The sequence below is a fragment of the Carettochelys insculpta genome, chromosome 3, assembly GCF_033958435.1.
Source record: "Carettochelys insculpta isolate YL-2023 chromosome 3, ASM3395843v1, whole genome shotgun sequence".
Classification (NCBI taxonomy): domain Eukaryota; kingdom Metazoa; phylum Chordata; order Testudines; family Carettochelyidae; genus Carettochelys; species Carettochelys insculpta.
This window is the reverse complement of record NC_134139.1, coordinates 149,180,878-149,201,090: the sequence shown is the minus strand read 5'-3', so window position 1 is coordinate 149,201,090 and position 20,213 is coordinate 149,180,878. Positions and strand designations below refer to the sequence as shown.

The following is a 20,213-nucleotide window of genomic DNA, read 5'->3' as shown; positions in this document are numbered from 1 at the left end:
TGGAAAGGCAGAATATGTCAGTGTGATCTTTGGGAAGTGACCCTCTGCAGCAGACCGGTCCATCTCCTTTAAGGGGAAATGGCGCTTGGGAACAACATATCACCACTATTCAGTGGTATAGAGCCTTTTGAGGAAACAGGTATTCAGAGGAATAGCAGATTGACCTTGCTGTACAGCCAGATATTAATCATGTACTACCCTCCATAACATGATAAAACTCAGGTGTCAGGTGACTCCAATAGCAGGCACAGAGCAGACAGCCTGGGGAAGATAATTTATGGAAGAGAATCAAGTCAGGTGAGGGGTTCTCTGGATTGGGAACCAGAAGGAGGACTGTTGGGTTGGAATAGTCTGCCTGAATCACAGTACAGCTCAAGAGCCAAGGGAAAAAAATGCGTGAGTTCAAGAACCAAGGGTGGCTGCATGGAAAGGGATTGGAATCAGGATGCTGGTGCATGAAGATTTTAACTTGCTGGGTTGTGTATCCCTGTGAAGAAGACAGATGTTCCCAGTGGAAAGGGCCTTCATCTCTGGCACTATGGTCTCAATTCCCTGCTCGGTCAGAAACTTCCTGTGTGACTTTAAGCAAGTCATATAGGGCCCAATTTAGCTGCACAAATGTGCAGGTAGGCATCTAGTGGTATTTTTCAAAAGCACTGAGGTGTTTACACTAGACACTTACATATATACTGTCTCGGGGTTGGAAGGACAAACTGTAAAGGCATGAACAGACCTTGCAGTGCCTTTATTCTTAGGGTCTTGGATATCATTTAAAAAAACAAAACAAAACATCTCGTACAGTTGCAGAGGAAAGCATCAAAATATGGTTTGACTGTAAGTGGAACAGAATTGTCTTCCTGAGTTGTTATAGAGAACCTGTAACAGCTCTGAGTATTATGAATTACCCCATTCATCTCAGTGGACTGACTAAAGATTCACGTTTTGATACTTTAAATATCTGTTTCACTGCTTATGAAAGCACACAGGAAAGGTGAGGAAATATAAAGAAATAGGCTAGCATTTCTTAAGTTTTGAGTGCATGAACGACTAGCTGGTGCAGGGATAGAATAAAAATGGAGGTTTAATATAAATTACTGAATTTAATGTAAAATAAATACAAGGAATACTGTACTGATTACTTTGGTTTAATTTTCATATTGGATATGCATCTGTTTTGAAATGTAAATTAGGCTGTTTGCAGTATCTACAGTTTGCTGCCCAATAGTTTTGCAGAAACTAAAAGATCTTGTTGAAAGAATTTAGATTCAGATTGCTGCAGGGTTCGTGTGTATGTTTTATAGATGCATAATTTGTATATAGTGTTGGCACTTTGCATACTTTGTATTCTGCTGGAACACTCTTCTGCAGCTTTCCTTAATTCATTCAGACTGTCTTGAGTAGTGGCTTACAATGAATGTCACTAATTTTATTATTAACCCTATGTTAAGTAACATAGGTATGGGGCATTGGAAGAGATAATTATATGGTTGTGATGATTGCTGCCTTGTTTTTAGGGTTCTGATGATTGCCTTGTAAAAATCTGGGCAACAGATGATGGAAGATTGTTGGCAACCTTAAGAGGACATGCAGCTGAAATATCTGACATGGCTGTGAACTATGAGAACACCATGATTGCTGCAGGGAGCTGTGATAAAATGATCAGAGTGTGGTGTCTTCGAACATGTGCACCCTTAGCAGTTTTGCAGGGTCACAGTGCATCCATAACATCACTACAGGTAACAGCCTTTTCGTCTTTCTACAAATCACATGAGAGGAGGTGGATTGCAGCAATATTTTTTTCTGTGAAGCTTATTTTAATAAGTAATGTGTAGTGGTAACTACATTATAAAGCATGGACAAGTAACTTTCAAATATTGCCTGGTCCCTTTCATTTTTGAATGTCATAAATATCTAGCAGAATTAGGACATAGTTTCTGTCATCAAGATCTTACTCTCACACCCTGATCTTGGAAATCACATGCTTCATTTCAGGTATACATGTAGTTTCATTGAAGCCAGTGGGATTCCTTCTATGCAAAGTTAGGTACACAAGTCTCTTTGGGACCAATACCAGAGTTAGGCCAAGTGGCGATAAATATCGTGTGCGGTAGAGAGAAGATTTTCAAGCACTAAAAGAACAAGTTCTTTAGGTTATTTGTTTAATAATTCACAGTGCTCATCATTTATAAAAGAGATCTTGTTGTAAGGCTGTTTGTTGTATTTGTAAAGAGCTTTCCTTTGATGCTTGCCCATATTTGTGTTCCACTCTGTGTGCACATGCATCCAAAACCGGAAATTTTTTGCTAGCTGTGTTTGATACATCCATGCACACTTTGACAGTCCTCAGGCTGCCATTTTAGTTCCTTCACATCCTGCTTGGCCTGAAATGCAGCTCTTTTTCTTCAGTTTTCAGCTTGGTTGGCAATTGTCTACACACTATCTCTGAACTATAAAAGATGCTTATGTGTGTGCAAAATAAAACCCACACCCCTTCTTTTGTTCAGTGTTTTGGGATTTGATTAGGCTAAAGTTTTCCAGCTTCAGATATTGTAAACTGAGCATTTTCCTCTGAGTTATGACCATATTAGCTGCCTTTTTTGTTTGAGGGGACATGAGACTTGCATGAAGAGCAGCATCTGTCAGTTGTTTTCCAGGGAGATGAGGCAATTTTTTTGTTTTCCTCTCTGTGTAGTCAGCCTCAAATTTGTGCCCATCTGACACTCCCTCCCTCATCCTCTAATGGACCGAAGAGCCAGAGTGCTTCTTTGAGCTTGATACTGGTTAGCTCCAGAACACATGTAGTTGTCGATGTGCATTCAGCAGAAAGTTGAACACCCTCCCAAGGAAACAAGACACAACTTCTCTGGTATCTTTTTACATTGATATTACCTCTTTTTGTTCCAAGATGAGTGAGGCTCCACAATCTGATATATGTACAGATGGAGGTTTGAAGGAGTGTAGAACCAGCACATGCCATTAGCTCTGTGATCATTCCCAGTAATACGTCTCTAATTACAGTACCCTTTGTCAGCAACAGCTGCTATTATATCGTTGTTACCAGTTGATGCAGTGTAGAAAGATCAGTACTGAATGCTTTATCAACAGTACAGAGCGTGATCCAGCTTCACATGGCTGATTCAGTGTGTGGTTCTGGAGTTTGTTGCCAAATCCCCCTTATAGTCAGGAGGCTTGCCTTTATCTCCATTACATTACTCAGTTACTGCCTCAGTCCTACTCTTTTTCCTGATACTAACTTTGAGAGGGACAGCTTCATTTCTGTCACATTACCAGGCACCCTCTCATTGAGAGAGAAGCAGAAGTCTGCTTTTTTACTTTCCTGGAAAAGAAGCTGAATACTTGTACTTTCCACCCAGCACTGCTAGTTTGTGATAGGTGCACAGTGAGCTAAATAAACAGTATCATTCCACAAGATACCTATTTAATAAGAACTTAAAGCACTTAGTCTTTTTAGTACAAAACTGTTCTGCTGCAATTTTGCAATTTCAAATTTCTGATTATGAAGTTCTCACGGGAAAGTGGAGGTTTTGTTTGAACTATAGGCTCCATCTCTCTGGTCTGGCATGATTGAGACCTGACTGGTCCCAGACAAGAGAATTTGTCAGGCCAGGGAATGTTCTCTGCCAAAGCCACCCCGTTCCCTGCCTGCCACTAGGCTGCTCCCCTACCTTCTGCCCTAGGGCTGCCAGGTGAAGTTGGCTCTGGCCTGCTCTGGCGATGCAGCTCCAGCCCTGCATGGCTATCCCTGGCCCCACAGGGCTGTGGGGGAAAGTCAGCTCCGACACCACAGGAGGCTTCCCCCAGCCCCGCAGGGCTTCCATCGCATGCCAGCCCTAGCCCTGTGTGCCTGCCCTCCCATGGGGGGTTACTGGGGGAGATGGGCTCCACTGCTGCATCCCCTAGGCTGCCAGAGGACATGGGCTGCACCCTCCTGCCCAGCTCTCTGGTCCAAAGGATGTTGCCTGGCCAGAGAGTGCCAGATTTAGGAGTTTCCACCTGTATAATTAAGTCCAAGGCATCAAACAGTACTTACCTCACAACAGATTCCAGACTATACTCAGCCTCATCATCCAGCTTCATGTGACTATTCAAATTACAGTAAGATCTTGCTTCACTCTGATGTATCACATGGCATCTTGTGCTTCCATGGGATTGCATGTCAAACTGCCTCTACTTCGTACGTAAGCGTGGTTGAGAAAAGCATATATTCAGATATTCTTCCCTTTTAGTTTGTGTGAAACCTGAATGGAATTTGTATAGGAATTTCCTTTGTTCCTCCCATTCTGACAACAATAACAACAGATCAAAATGAAATCTGGCACAGTTACTCTTAAATTTATGAATAACTAGGGGCACAGAACAGTTTACAGGCTATGCATATGCTTCTTCCCAGTGATTCAGTTTCAGCCTAGTCAGATCATGACCAGCATGATTACAGTATTATATAAACAAGCAGAAAGCACAGTCATCTCTTTGCTCATAGGCAATCCTCTGAGCCATACAGATTTGTGCGCACACACACACACACTCCTACCAATGACTCTTCTAGACTCCATTTTCATCTGCTAGTGGTTTACTTGCCAGGTCTGCAGAACACATTTGCAGATAACACCAACAAATACTTTTCCACAGAGCACTAATGAGCAATTCAGAAGTGTATTGTTGAGTTCACTTTCCACCACTGGGGTGACCAGCAGTTTTGTAACAGACAGGAACAGTTTTTTGTTCAAAAGGACGTCGGAATCCAAAGTCTCTGGGTTGATGAATTTCAAATCTCATGGTCACAGATGCATTGTATGTTTGTTCACCATTTCTTTTTCTTCTGAGGGCTTTAAAGAAAATCAAACAGGGCAAGGTAGTAATGATCTTAGTAGTTCCTATGTGGCTCATGCAGTATTGTGTCCTAGAGTCACTTTGCTTCTCCACTTATCTTCTGATTTCAAGTACTTCTTGATTCAGAAAGTGGGAATTATCTGTATCCTCTTGATTCAAATGATGGGAATCATCACTAATTCTGATCCACCCTTTCTCAAATGAACCATTTAATTTTTGGATGGATGTAAGAACTAGAAAAAAGCAGTCCTGTAGCACATTAAAGACTAACAAAATAATTTATTAGGTGATGAGCTTTCGTGGGACAGATCCACTTCTCCAAGTCTGAGGAAGTTGGTCTGTCCCATAAAAGCTCATCACCTAATAATTTATTTTGTTAGTCTTTAAAGTGCTTCAGGACTGCAGACTGCTTTTTGTTTTTTGAAGATGGAGACTAGCATGGCTGCCGCTCTAGAACTAGAAAATGTATGTTCTCCAGAGGAGCAAACTATTCTGATAAACAATAAAAAGGGATTCTAAAAGGAAAGCGTGCAGAACAAAACGTGGTAGAAGTCTCTGGCTTAGTGTGACTACTATGCAGTTGCACTTTTAGGTTCCCAAATACATTTTCTTTTGGACTGCACTGTGTATTCTTTTGCCAAAGACCTTGGAGTACTCGGTTCTTTTGGGATATATCTGATAGACATGAGTGCCTTTGATCCCTCTGTGACTATTGGAGCGTCTACACACACTTTTTTTGAAGGAAGGTGCTCTTCCTGAAATGGGAGTTGAAGAGCGCTTTCGAAAGCAGTGCCACATTCTTTCGATTTACTTTCGAAAGCACTCCTTTTTTTGTGTAGATGTGCCATGGGATCTTTCAAAAGAGCCCCCTTCTTTTGAAGAATCTTTCAAAAGAACTTGCTAGTGTGGACACAGCTTCTGTGTAGTCTGTGATCAGCTTTGCTTTCCCTGTTCTTTGGACTCTTCCTTTGTTCCTTGGGATGTGCAATAGAAAAGTAGGTCAAATAACAGTTGATCCACATACTGCTCTAAATATGGGCAGCTAGATAAGATGTACACATGGACCATACGGACACTGCTATCAGAGATCTCTGGCACCTGCACACCTGGAGTGGAATACGTGTAAAACAAAACTACCTAAATTTCAGTTACCGTACAGGTAGGTAAGTATCTTTTTATGTTTTGGGTTTGTGTGTAGACTTGTAGGTGTAAGGGGATTCATCTGTGAGTTTTGTTTTTGTATGGAAAGATAATCTTTCAGACAAACTAGGCAATATTTTGCCACTTGGTCTTGCTTTTACCATGTGATTCTCTCTCCCTCCTCCTGCCCCTCATACTATGTGAGTTTTCCTTTAGTATTTTTGGGTGCTATTTAATTGGCAATATAAGGACTAAGTAATTAGGGTAATTTGTTTCTGGTTGATAGGCTGGGACAAACAGTTGAACAAAGACTTTTTTTTTTAACTTGTTGGGGGCTTCATGTGTTTTTTTTCCCCAGTTTTCTCCATTGTGCAGCGGATCAAAGCGATATCTATCTTCAACTGGAGCAGATGGAACAATATGTTTTTGGCTGTGGGACGCTGGCACCCTCAAAATAAAGTTAGTTGTATTTTACATGTTCTTAATCATATGTCATAGAAAACTAGAAGTATTTGATGCGAAGAGAAATTTTAGCTGGGTTATACTATCAGCAAATGGAAAAAACTAAGTCATTGTTTAACTTCCATATGGCTACTGAACATAATTTTTCTGGTATGATGTCATAAATTGTCTGCCTCTTTTAAGGATTGAATTAGTACACCAATGTGCTTAAAGTTTTGTATGGTGAAGCAAATATGTTTTGTGTCCAGCCTCACTGTATTCCATGTTACACAGTTCTGTTCAGATAAACTTTCTGTGGCCTGGTACAGAAGCTGGAATTTTTTGATGTGTATGTAGCTCCAGATTCCAATTGGTATGAGAGAAGTGCTAAAGTAAGCTGTACAACTAGATGGTTCCTAATTTCAAATGTTAGGTGAAGAAGGCATCAACCAACTAAAACTTCTGAAGTGTCTTAAAGCATTTGAATGCTGAAATAAAGGACTCTTTTTTGTCTCTTATCTTCCTGTAGCCTTTTTGCCTTTCAAATTTATTCCCCTCCACAAGCCCCATTTTCTTTAGGTGAGCTGAGTTTGATATGTCTTTCCTTCTCTGTGTCTGGGTATTTCTGAATGGCTATGTAGGTATACAGGTGTCTGAAATAAATCTGAGGAGTAACTTGAAGTTGGTGCATATTTTCTTCAAAGCATTGCCAGGATATGATGAACTCTGTGATGCAGCCAAATTAAATTTTGTGAAATCATTAATTTAGTAGGTGTACATGAAATAGTATCCATCTCATACTCTTATTCCTAAGCAAAATGTTTGGATTGTTCTTGCGGATGTTCATTAACATAAAATTTATTGGTTATTTTTGAGGATGGGATTATTTTGCTGCATTCTTCAAGTGGACTGGCTTCACTTTCCAAGGCTGGTCTATCATTATGTTGTCCAAGCAGAGTGGTTCATACCCTGCTTTTCTGTGTGCTTTTAATGAGCCTTCTCATCTTATCTTTTGGATTTTCTAAGCCATACCTGCTGCATTATTTTCCAGAATGTCCGTTTTGCCAATTTACATTTCTGCCCCTCCCCCTTTTGCTGATTACAAGATGGACTACTGCTCTTACCTTTTGACCTTCTTCTGTGGGACCATACACTAATCCAACTCACAGATACCAAGAAAACTGAAGAGCAAAAGGCAGCTAAGAGCATGTCACAATAGGTCAGGGCAGACCAGTGCTGCCAACTTTAATGATTTCATTAACTTGTTCTTAAAAGCTTGAGTTTGTGGAGTTAAATGGTTACGTGAGAATCTCAGCCTTATTTCTTTTAAAAAAAAACAACAAGGTTTCTATCCCTGTTGTGGGAAAGAAGCTCAGAAATCTGACCTGAGCATATGCTAATATCTCAACACCAGAAGACAAATAAAAAAACTTGGAGGATGGGCAAAAGAGAGTGAGAAATTGTATTGGATGGTTGCGGGTTGAATTTTCTGTGATTTTTGTACATTTGGGATTGCCAATAATGAGAGAGGCAGTAAAATGTGGGGTAGTTAACTTCAGCAACATTGCAAACTATGGCAAGAATGCTTTAATTCTTATTTTAGGATGTCAAACCTAACCACAATAAGAGCAGTCCACAAGACCCTGATTGAATGAATGAAGCAGTTCATACCTCCTGAGGTGTGTCGTCCCCACCCCAGAGCAGTGTATAAACTCAAGCAAACTTCTCCATGTTAGTTTACATTTATTCATGGTTTCCAGTATTTTTTCTTGGTATTTTTCCCCCCATTAAACCTGAGCTTCTAGAGCTTGATTTTGAGGCCAATTCTGCAGTGGCAGAATTGTGAAATATACAGAGCTCTGCTTATTACATACATATTAATGTACTCTAATAAAGGAACGGTCTTTTGAGGGAATGGATATTTGGGAATGATGAGGCAGGAACAGGGAAACAGAATGGGGTGATACATTTAATGTAGAATAAAGAGGTAAGTGGGAAAGGGGATGTTGAGGCTGCTTTGGATAAGGGATCTTTGACTAGTTCTCTTTTGTTTACAACTGCAGTACATACCTATTTATTCAGAATTTTTTGTGAGCCCTCATGAGCTTGGGGACACACATTGAATGGAATAGATTCTTTTTAGTTGGTTTAGTTGTTTTTGGATAGTATAAATTAGTTACTTTCCAGTTGGCATGTCTGTTGGAGATGAGGTATAAAGTATTCCTGTGGGGTTAGAAATTTTGTTGTGGTTGTATCTAGCATACTGAAGTAGGAGGTACTAGGAAGAATAGGGGTGTGGGTGGGGGGGCGGTGTGCATGTGTACAGAGAGAGAGAGTTAGTTTCCTTTAATTTGGCTTCATATTTCCAGGTTTCTGTGCTTTGCCTTTATTGACATGGGGATTCTTTTTCACCACATAATTATTGAGATTCTCCCTTGCTGCTTAGTTACACAGTGTGAAGCATGGAGGAGACTAAGGAGGATGAAGTTAGATGTAGTGTCTTATACCTTCCAACTGACTGAGTACCTAATTTGGAGGTCCCCTCTGGTTCTGGTTTCTCCCAAATGTACAGACTGAGGCAGGGTTTCCTGCAGCTTCCCTTCCTCAAGCAGGAAGAGTTCACAGGAAGCTTCAGAATTCTTTTGCCTTCGCACAGATAGCGATTCTCTTCACCTCCCTAGAAAAAAGAGGGGAGGAAAAAGAGCAAGAGGAAAAAAGGGGAGGTTGAAGGACAATATTTAAGGGCCAGAGAAGCTTCTTGCTTAGCTGGCTAAGCTTGCCCAGCCCCTTCCCCTCTTATGCCATCTCTCCCGCCATCCTGCTGTTGATGTTGGAAGGCACTGACTTGGAAACTTAACTGAGTCTAGCACATGTGTGCAGATGGCAGCTTGGCCCACTTTTTTAAGAAAATCAAGCTTACTTGCAAAGAGTTCTTGAATCATCCAAAATAGAGAGGTGTGGTCCTTGTTGGAGATTCAGTACTCAGAAGTAGAGTAATGTTCTGCAGAGGACAGTTGGACAAATAGGACAGCACTCTGACTTCCTGCAGCCAGGGCATAAGGTGTCACTCTAAAATTGGAACAGATTTGGAGGTGACGAACAAAGATCCAACGATGATGGTTAATATTGGAACAAATGGCCTTGCATTGTGGTAATAGGTGACTTCAGAGAACTCAGAAGTGTGCCAAAGATGAAATGTGCCCAACTCATATTTGCTTGACCATTCCTGTTCCTTCAAGCAAAGGACAACAGAAGGCAGAAGGTGCTTGAAGAAAATCCCATCTAGGTAAATTATGTGGGATAGAGGGTCTCACTTTTGTAGAACACAAGCCCATCTTCCATGGGAGAGGAACTGTATATTTTGGAGTGTCTCCACTTCAGTAGAAAGGGGGATCAATCTCCAGGGGACAGGTTGGCTAGAATAATTAGAAATGGGACAAACTAATAGCAAAAGGGGAGGGTAAAAAGAGAGGTGATATGAGCACTCAGTAGAAAATGGAGCTGTACAAAACAAAATTAAACAAGGAACCAAAGGGCATGAAGGCAAGAAATTCTTTAATGGCCTGTGCACCATTGCTTGATGCCTGTGTAAACACAAGGAATTGGAATTACTTGTTTATAAGCCTAAATTCAGTTTTAGTTTATATTACTGAAATCTAGTTGGATGAGTCACATGATTGGAATTTTTAATGATGTAAATATCGTTGAAAGTACTGTGTGTGCAAAATAGTTTTTATACATTTTTCTAGTCCCTAGTAACTTGGAAGAAAATAATATTGAATGCTATGGATCAATGTCCCAACATATCACAAAATCACACTGCCTATTTACAACAGGTAGGACAAAAATAACGCATTATGATGGGGGACTACAGTTTGAGTGACACGTGAAGTCTCATACTGCCAGTACTAAAACAGTCTTAAAATTTTGAAACATAATAGATGACATTTTTCTACTCAATAATTTGCAGTAAGGACAGAGTACTTCTATACTAGACCTTGTTTTAACAAATGAAGAGTAACTGATCTCACAAGTAAAGAACAGGAGGAGTTTGGTCATATTTAAAATGTGTAAGCAGAATAAAATCTAGACCAGTAAGATATATTCTTGTTGCTTTTATGGGGCAGATTTCACAAAGCTCAATAATATTATACAAATCAGATGTGAGGGTGATTTGATCAGAAAAATGGGAGTGATAATTAATTGGGAACCAATTAAGAACAGCTTAATAGATGTCCCAAAAGTGACAATCCCACAACTGAAGCAGTGTGGGCTAATTTAAAAAAAAATAAATAAAAAGGACATGGTTTAGAGGATAAGTGAAGACAGTTGCCCATAAAAAAAATGAAAGAATGGAGAATTTGTTGTTAATGGATATAAATCAGATGCTGAGAATTGTAGAAAACTGATAAGGGAAACTGTGAGAGAAAGCAAAATCTTGGCCCCCAGAGCTGAGGACAGCATGGCAGTCTTTCTAAATATCCTAGGAATAAAAAGAATCCTGACAATAATATTGATCTTTTATTATATGGAAATAACAGCATGATCAATAACAAAGCAGAAATAGAAGTGTTCAATATATATTTCTATTCTGCGTTTGGAGGGAGAACATGATATACTTCCATCGGATTACAATAACGCTCTTTCCATTCCATTGTCATTTCTGTAGCAAGTTAAACTGAAGTCAAACATTTTAAAAATCAGCATGGTAAGACCCCAAGAATGTTACAAGAGTTGACTGAAGGTAGACCAGTAATATTAATTGTCAGTTTAGAGGGAAGTTGCAAACAGAGCTTCTAACGGGGGATTGGCCTAGGGGTTCGCCTTGGGAGAGACTCAGACAGGTTGTGGGACGACAACAATAAGTACAACTGAAGAGTCTCTCTCTCAACAAAGAGTATGGATAGTGAGAGACCAGCTGTTGTGATCTGTACAGGATGTGCAGTGTTTTGTCTTCCTTCTAGGGGATAGAAATGACTTGGCCTGTACAAAGTGCAAGCTAGTCTCTATATTGGAAGAGAACATTAGAGGGCTAGAAGCCCAGGTATCAACCTTGCATTCCATCAGAGAAAATGAACACTTTTTGTATAGAAGTCAGCATGTGATACTGTGGCAACTTAATGCAGAAGAACCAGAGAGGGCAGTGCAGAATAAGCAAGAAAGCTGGCAGCATGTAAACTCAAGGATAAGAAAGGAAACCCTGGTATTGCCAAACCAGAAAAAGTACTCATTTTCAGGTTATCTCCATGGATACGACTATGGAGAATTCTTTAGAAGTGATCTCTGAAGGAAGGAATCAGCAGGAGACCCCATGGACAAGAAGGCATGGGATGTATTGTCTCAGGGATGGGGGTCCCATGACAACCACTCTCAAGCGGAAAGAGATGGGTAGTGGTGGTTGAGGACTCCCTCCCAAGGGGGACCAAATCATCCATCTTCCATCCTGACTGGGAAACTACTGAAATGTGCTGCTTGCCTGGAGCCAGAATTCATGATGTGACCAAGAGTCCTCAGAGACTGATCAAGCCTTTGGACCCCCACCCATTTCTGCTTGTGCATGTGGGAGCCAGCGATACTGCCAAAAAGGACCTTGAGAGGATTATGTGGCACTGGGAAGAAAGGTCAAAGAGTTGGAGGTGCAAGCTGTGTTCTTGTCCATCTTCTTCCTTTAAAAGGCTCGGGTAGAGAGCGACAACTTTTGGAAGTAAATGCACGGTTGTGCAAGTGGTGTTGAAAAGAGGGCTTTGGAGTTTTTGACCATGGGATACTGTTCAAGGCAGAAGGATTGATAGGAAGCTATGGGATCCATCTGAGAAGGAGAGGGAAGAGCTGGGATCCATGTAAGGAGAGGGAAGAGCTTCTTCATGGACATTCTTGCAAAGCTGATGAGGAGGGCTTTTAAACTAGGTTCATCCTGGGATCGTGACCTAAGCCTGAGGTACGTGGAGAAGTGGGATACTGGGAAGAAACATGAGGCAGAAAGTTCGACAGAGGAGGACTCCTGAACTGTAGTGAGAAAGCAAGGCAATCAGCTAGTTACCTTAGATGTCCATACATGTTTCCCAGGCTTCTTGTGTTCAAGCAAGAAAAATGGGAAGCCTCACCACAGTCAAGTAACTGTGATATGATTGGAATACCAGAGATTTCGTGGGATAAGTTATATGATCAGAGGATTGTCATGGTAGGTTGTAAACTGTTTAGGAAGGACAGGCATGGGAGAAAAGGTGGAGGAGCTTCACTGTATTTTAGAGAGCACTATGATTGTTCAGAACTCCAGTATGAAACAGGAGAAAAGCCTGTTGAGAGCCTTTGGATTAAATGTAGAGGTGGCAGTAACGAGGGTGATGTTGTGGTGGGTGTCTACGATAGACTACCGGATCGTGTGGATGAGTAGATGAGGTTTAGGTTTACTTTGGACGATGAATGGAAGCTTCCAGATCACAATCCCGTGTTTTCCTGGGTGTCTTCAATCACCTAGACATCTGCTGGGAAACCAGTACAGTGGTACACAGACAATCCAGAAAGTGTTGTGGACAACATTCTAGGAACATCATCCTGCTGCAAGTGCTGAAGGAATCGATCAGGGGCTGTGTTCAGCTTTACCTGCTGTTCACAAACAAGGAGGAATTGGTGGGGGAAGTAAATTTGGGCAGCATCCTGAGTAGCAGTGATCATGAGATGGTTGAATTCAGGATTCTGACCAAAGGAAGAAAGGAGAGCAGCAAAATATGGACCTTGGACTTCAGAAAAGCAAATTTTGACTCCCTGAGGGAACTGGTGGGCAGGATCCCCTGGGAAGCTAACATGAGGGGGAAAAGTCCAGGAGAGCTAGCTGTATTTTAAAGAAGTCTTGCAGAAGGTGAAGAAACACACCATCCCAACATGCAATAAGAAAAGCAAATATGGTAGGCGGCCAGAGAAACCTTTGTTGAGCTTAAACACAAAAAAGAAATCCACAAGAAGAGGAAACATGGTCCGATGACTAGCAAAGAGTATAAATATATTGTTCAAACATGCAGGGGAATAATCAGGATGGCCAGAGTGCAGTTAGAATTGCAGCTAGCAAGGGATGTGAAAGGTAGCTAGAAATGTTTCTTACAGGCAAGTAAGCAATAAAAAGGTGGCCATTACTGAATAGGGAAGGTAAAAGCTGAAATATTCAATGCTTTTTTGCGTCTGTTTTCACAGACAAGATCAGCTCCCAGAGTGCTGCATCAGGCAGCACATTATGTGGAGGAAATGGGCAGCTTTCAGTGGAGGGAAAAAAGCAGGTTAAGAACTATTTAGAAAAGCTGGACATACACGCGGGGCCAGTTCTAATACACCCGAGAGCGCTGAGAAAGTTGACTGATGCAATTACAGGGACACTAGCTTTTATCTTGGAAAACACCTCGCAAGTGGGGGAGGTCCAGGATAACTGGAAGAAGGCAATTGTAGTGCCCATCTTTAAAAAAGGAAAGAAGGAGAAACTGGGGAACTACAGACTTGTCAGCATCACCACAGTCCCTGGAAAAATCATGGAGTGGGATCTTCAAGGAATCCATTTGGAAGCAGTTGGAGCAGAGGAAATGATCAGGAATAGTCAACATGGGTTCACCAAAGGCAGATAGTTCCTGACTAACCTGATTGCTTTCTGTGATCATAGTATCATAGAATCATAGAAGAGTAGGACTGGAAGGGACCTCGAGAGGCCATCGAGTCCAGCCCCCTGCCCTCATGGCACGACCAAGCACTTTCTAGACCATCCCTGAAAGCCATCTATCTAACCTCTTCTTAAATATCTCCAGTGATGGAGATTCTACCACCTCCCTTGGCAATTCGTTCCAGTGTTTGATCACCCTGACAGTTAAGAACTTTTTCCTAATGTCCAGTCTGAACCTCCCCTGCTGCAATTTAAGTCCATTGCCTCTTGTTCTATCCTCAGAGGCAAGGAAGAACAAGTTCTTCTTCGAGTGTCCCCGTGGGTGCTCCACATTAGGTGTCGGGCTCGCCCGGCGCCGCAGATCGGATCTTCCAAGCAGTTTCTGCCGGACCGCGCATGCGCCGGTGCGCACCACTCCCCCGCGCGCTCCCGGCCACGTGCGCGATCCGGTCCCCGCCAGTTCCTCTTAACCGCCGTCGGCTGCAGACGGAATCCGACTAGGCTAAGGCCAAATAGCGTATTCAAAGACTTAACTGTTTTTCTTTCAAAGTTTTTTTCAGATACTTAGGCTACTATGAGTTAGTCGGTTGTTATTTTGCAAAAAAAAAAAGAGAACGAACAACAACAAACAAACTACGAGCGGGACAGCTTCAGCCAGTCCCAGTAACAACCGCCGGAGGCCAGGAGCTACGGCCATCAGCCCTCCTGCTGAGGCAGGCCATCGGACGGGGAAAACAGCACAGGGAAGGTGCTAAGTACCCACTTAATAAAACTCAAAGACTCACCAACAATGTCCTCTTCAGGCTTTAAAAAATGTGAGTCCTGCCGAGAGGCGATTAAGGAGAGACAGGGAGATGCGGCTTAAAATGCTGCTTTGGATAAGGCCCTCCAGCCAGACGTGCTGGAGCGGCCGCAGCAGGAGAGACCCTCCGGGGCCCATAAAAGGAAAGCTGCCTCCCTCACTCCATCAGCGCAGAAACGCAGGCAGGGCAGCGGCTTAAAACTGCTTTTCATAAGGCCCTCCAGCCAGACGTGCCGGAGCGGCCGCAGCAGGAGGGACCCTGCGGGGCCCATAAAAGGAAAGCTGCCAAAAACGGAGGAAAGCCTCCCCAGCCCGATCCCTGCCGGCAACAATAGCGAGCGGGACGGGAGGAGTGAGCAGCCCCCAGCCGCAGCAACAGCTGATCGGCGGCGGCACGGAGAGCCACGTGGAAGCGGCTCAGCCTCCGATAATCAGCCAGCCGCCCCGCACCGCAGGCAGGGCGGCGGCTAAACAAGCGCCGGTACCGGCGGCACAGCAGGCAGCGGCACCGACCCCCGGGGAACCGGCGGTGCAGAGCGCGCAGGCACGCAGCCTGCAGGCACCGGAGCACACCGCACCTGCGGCACCGCCCTCCAGCGTGCCGAGCTCGGTGCGCACGGGGCCGGAATCCCCTGTACGTCAGGGGGCAGAGTTACCTCCTCAAGGGAGGGGGAAGGCTGCACACAAGAGGAGGCATTGCAGCCCCTCTCCGCACAGGGCTGTGGAGTTGCTTTCTCACAGCCCTCCGCTTATGTTACAGACTCCAACCAGAAGGCAGGGGTCCCCCCTAGCCTACCCGGAGCCCCCTTCTCCATTTTTTGCAACCAGCCTCACCCTGGCTGGGACCACCTTCACCCTTCCTGGGGTTTGAACCGCTGGACTATTATGCAAAATCACTCTCTCCAGCCCTCCCCCAGACGCAGAGGGTATGCACCAAGGGAGTGGTCTAGGTCACCTTCCCAAGAACAGTGCCTATACTGCCATGGTCGCCCCTACCACGCGGGGCATAGACACCATCGGCTATCTACCAGGGAAAGATCCCCACAAACGATCTCGTACCCCCGAGGGCAATTGCGACCGGGGACAGAGACTCAAGCATCTCAGGGGGGACTGGTTATGGAACCCCGAGATTTTCCCTCGCAAACCTCTAGTGAGAGGGTGTACCATCACCAGCAGGAACCGGAAGGGTCCACAGAGACGTATCCCAGTGGTTCCTTGCTCTCCTCCCCGGATGAGGCTACGGCCCCGGGGGACGTCCATCCTCCGGACGATCTCAAACAGTTCCAAGAGCTGTTTTACGAGGGTGGCCTTCACGCAAGGCATCCAGACAGCTAAGGTGCAAGAGAAACACCATAAGCTCCTCAAAAATCTGAGACCTCCGGCCTCCTCCAAAATAGCAATACCGCTTAATGACGCAATCTTGGAGTCTGCCACTATGATATGGCAGACTCCTGCGACTATTCCGCCTGTCCACAAGAGAGCGGAAAAAAAAAAAACAAAAAAAAAAAACTTTGTGCCGACAAAGGGCACGGAGTTCCTGTTCAGCCACCCACAACCAAATTCCTTGGTGGTGGAGTCGTCGCAATGTGGGGGAACAGACAAACATGCCAAAAAGCTAGAGCTGTTGGGCAGAAAGGTCTACTCCTCCTCCACTCTACTGTTGCGAATGGCAAATTACGCAGCGCATCTAGCGAACCATAATTTCGATAACCACATTAGGTTAACCTCCCTCATGGACTCGCTTCCAGAGGGCAAGAAACCAGTGCTCAAGGCCATCATGCAAGAAGGCTACGCGGCCTCGAGGACGGGAGTTCAGATCGCCCTGGATGTTGCGGACTCAGCAACAGCGTCCCCAGTACCACAGGGGTTACGAGCAAGGGCGACATCAAGAGCACCAGCAGTACAGAACTCCCAGGCGTCGTTCCCAACACAGCCGTGCATCCTCGGGGCAGGGCCAAAGGCCACAAGTTTGACACACAGATCCAGGGCTGCGCCATCACTACCGTCGCAAGGTCATCCGAAGCGGTTATTCCACCATCGCCTCCGACCATTCTATAACCAGTGACGAAGGATCACCACAGACAAATGGGTGCTGGAGATCATAGCCACGGGGTACGCCATCCCCTTCCAGTCGCTCCCACCGCCATGACCTCCACCCAGGCCCCACCTCCAGGAGGCCTCCCACGTGGCAAGGCTCAAGCAGGAGGTAGACCATCTCATGCTCATAGGGGCAGTGGAAAGAGTGCCGGAGCAACTGCAAGGGAGAGGGTTCTACTCCAGGTACTTCCTCACGGGGAAAAAGACAGGAGGCGGGAGGTCCATCTTAGATTTTCGAGGCCTCAACCGGTACCTGCGCAAGCAACGCTTTCGGATGATCACAATCGCCTCCATCCTTACGGCACTATACGATGGAGATTGGTTCGCAGCCCTCGACTTATGAGACGCGTATTTTCACATAACTATTCATCCGGCTCACCTACGATTCCTCTGGTTTCTCATGGTAGGCAAAGAACATTTTCAATACAAGGTCCTACCGTTTGGCCTCTCCTCGGCCCCCAGAGTCTTCACCAAGCCCTTGGCAGTGGTGTCAGCCTACCTGCACAGACAGGGGGTATTTATATTCCAGTATCCAGATGACTGCCTACTCAAAGGGGCCTCGAAGGAGGAGGTACTACGCATAATATGCGTCACAACAGGCACGTTCTCTCGCTCGGCCTGGTTATCAATCTGACAAAATCAAAGATAGACCCCACGCAGGACATAGAGTTCGTAGGGGCACGCATAAATTCTATTACAGTGAGGACGTATCTACCAGACACTCCCTTTCGGGCCATTGGCTCCCTCGTGCAAGTCTTCACCTTCAGCCCTACGGTGCTGGTTCTGACGTGCTTACAGCTGCTGGGCCACATGGGAGCAGCGGCGTTCGTACAACAGAACGCCAGGTTACTCATGCGCAGCATGCAGCACTGGCTGGCGAGCGTATACAACCCGGCAGCACACACTGTTCACAGGGTGGCGTCGCCCACAACAGAGGTGCGCAAATCCCTGCAATGGTGGGTAAACCCCGAGAACCTGCTAACAGGGGTACCCTTTCACCAACCACACATATTGGTTTTTCTTACTACAGACGCCTCCCTCATAGGGTGGGGAGCACACATGGGCGAAGAGGTGACGCAAGGGCTGTGGTCCTCCATGGAGCAGTCACTGCACACAAATATACTGGAGCTCAGAGCAGTGTTCAACGCCTGCAGACACTTTCGAGACCATATAAAAGGCAAAGTAGTCGGGATCAGTATAGACAATACCTCCACCATGTTTTATATGAATCGGCAGGAGGAGCTCGGTCCCGTGCCTTATGTGCAGAAGCAGTCCGGTCGTGAAACTGCTGCGTCGCCAACAATATAACCCTGGAAGCCTCGTACTTCCCAGGCGCTCACAATGTGCAGGCAGACCAGCTGAGCAGGCGTTTCGCACTCACGCACGAGTGGCAGATCCGTCCCGATCTGCTGCAACCGATTTTTCATGCATGGGGTTTTTCCCCAGATAGACCTGTTCGCTACTCAGCACAACAAGAAGTGCCCACGATTCTGCTCCAGGGCAGGACTGGGACGGGGGTCCCTGAGGGACGCCTTCGCGATCTCTTGGAGGGGCCCCCTGCTTTACGCTTTCCCTCCCACAGTGCTCATCCACAAGGTGTTGCAGAAAGTCAGGAGGGAAGGAGCCTGAATGATCCCGATAGTCCCAACGTGTGATCGACAGCAATGGTTCCCCCTACTCCTGCGCATGTCGGACCGGCCACCGATGCCCCTTCCGGTGGCGCCGGATCTGCTCACGCAAGCCCAGGGGTCCATAGTGCATCCGCACCCCCAAGGCCTGCGACTACAAACGTGGTTAATCCATGGCTCAGCTCCCTAGAGAGCACATGTACGGAGGAAGTGCAGCAAGTCCTAGAAAGTAGCAGGAGGACTTCCACCAGGAAGACCTACACGCAGAAATGGACTCGCTTTACGGCATGGTGTTCTACCAAACAGCTAGCCCCCCTTTTGGTGCCTATGGCTGTGATATTAGAGTATTTACTGGACCTCAAGAGAGGAGGACTCTCGCTATCCTCGTTTAAGGTCCACCTTGCCGCCTTTTTGGCATTCACACACGGAGAGACAGGGCACACGGTGTTCGCCCATCCCATGGTTACCAGGTTCCTTAAAGGGCTGGTAAACCTATACCCCCCCCCCCCTCGGAAACCGCTTCCACCTTCGTGGAACTTGGACCTGGTGCTTAATGCGAAAAGGGGACCACCGTTCGAGCCTTTGGCCACGGTTTCCCTCTGCCTCCTTATGATAAAGACGACCTCTCTTCTCGCAATCACGTCAGCTCGCAGGGTGAGCGAGCTTGCGGCAGTTATGGCAACGCCACCCTGCGCTGTTTTTTCCAAGGAGGCGGTAACTATACGGCTGCATCCAGCCTTTGTTCCTAAAGTTTCTTCTGAGCTTCATACTAACGAACCTATTGTTTACCCTCGTTTTATCCAAAGCCTCATAACTCTGACAAAGAGGCGCGCCTACGCCTCCTGGACGTGAGGAGGCGCTAGCTTTCTATATGGACAGGGCCAAGTCCTTCCATAGAATGGATAGACTCCTAGTCTCTATCGCTCCCAAATCAACAGGAGAATGTCTCTCTTCGCAGAGAATCTCGAAGCACATCATATCTTGCATTAAAAAGTGCTACAAACTCAAAAAGACTCCTTTCCTGGCCATGCCCAGAACTCATTCCACTAGGGCGGTGGCAGCATCAACAGCCCTTTTTCAAGGGCGTTGCGCTAAAAGACATCTGCAGAGTGGCGACCTGGTCATCCTGTGACACCTTCGCCAAACATTACGCCCTTCACAGGGTATTCCAGGAGGATACCCGTCTCTCGACAGCGGTCCTCTCGGGGACAAGCTGCACATACTCCGATTACCCACCTCCTATCTTGGGTTACTGCTGGGTAGTCACCTAATGTGGAGCACCCACGGGGACACTCGAAGAAGAAAGAAAGGTTACTCACCGTAGTAACGGTGGTTCTTCGAGATGTGTCCCCGTGGGTGCGCCACTACCCGCCCATCCTCCCCGCTTCGGATCTCTGTTTAGTGTTTTGCAGGAGCATCCGAGGCAGTTGGTCAAGGAACTGGCGGGGACCGGATCGCGCACGTGGCCGGGAGCGCGCGGGGGAGTGGCGCGCACCGGCGCATGCGCGGTCCGGCAGAAACTGCTTGGAAGATCCGATCTGCGGCGCCGGGCGAGCCCGACACCTAATGTGGAGCACCCACGGGGACACATCTCGAAGAACCACCGTTACTA

At 45.6% G+C, this 20,213-nt stretch overlaps 1 protein-coding gene across 6 annotated transcripts in view; it reads left to right on the top strand.

The window, feature by feature from the left end:
- PHIP (PHIP subunit of CUL4-Ring ligase complex) overlaps positions 1 to 20,213 on the top strand; it is a 320,457-nt gene that overhangs the window by 73,744 nt on the left and 226,500 nt on the right. For all 6 annotated transcript variants that reach the window (XM_074990995.1, XM_074990994.1, XM_074990993.1 and 3 more), the window contains exons 8-9: positions 1,515 to 1,736; positions 6,350 to 6,450. In XM_074990995.1, the coding sequence (XP_074847096.1) occupies positions 1,515 to 1,736; positions 6,350 to 6,450 (323 nt within the window). The remainder of the gene's footprint in view (positions 1 to 1,514; positions 1,737 to 6,349; positions 6,451 to 20,213) is intronic.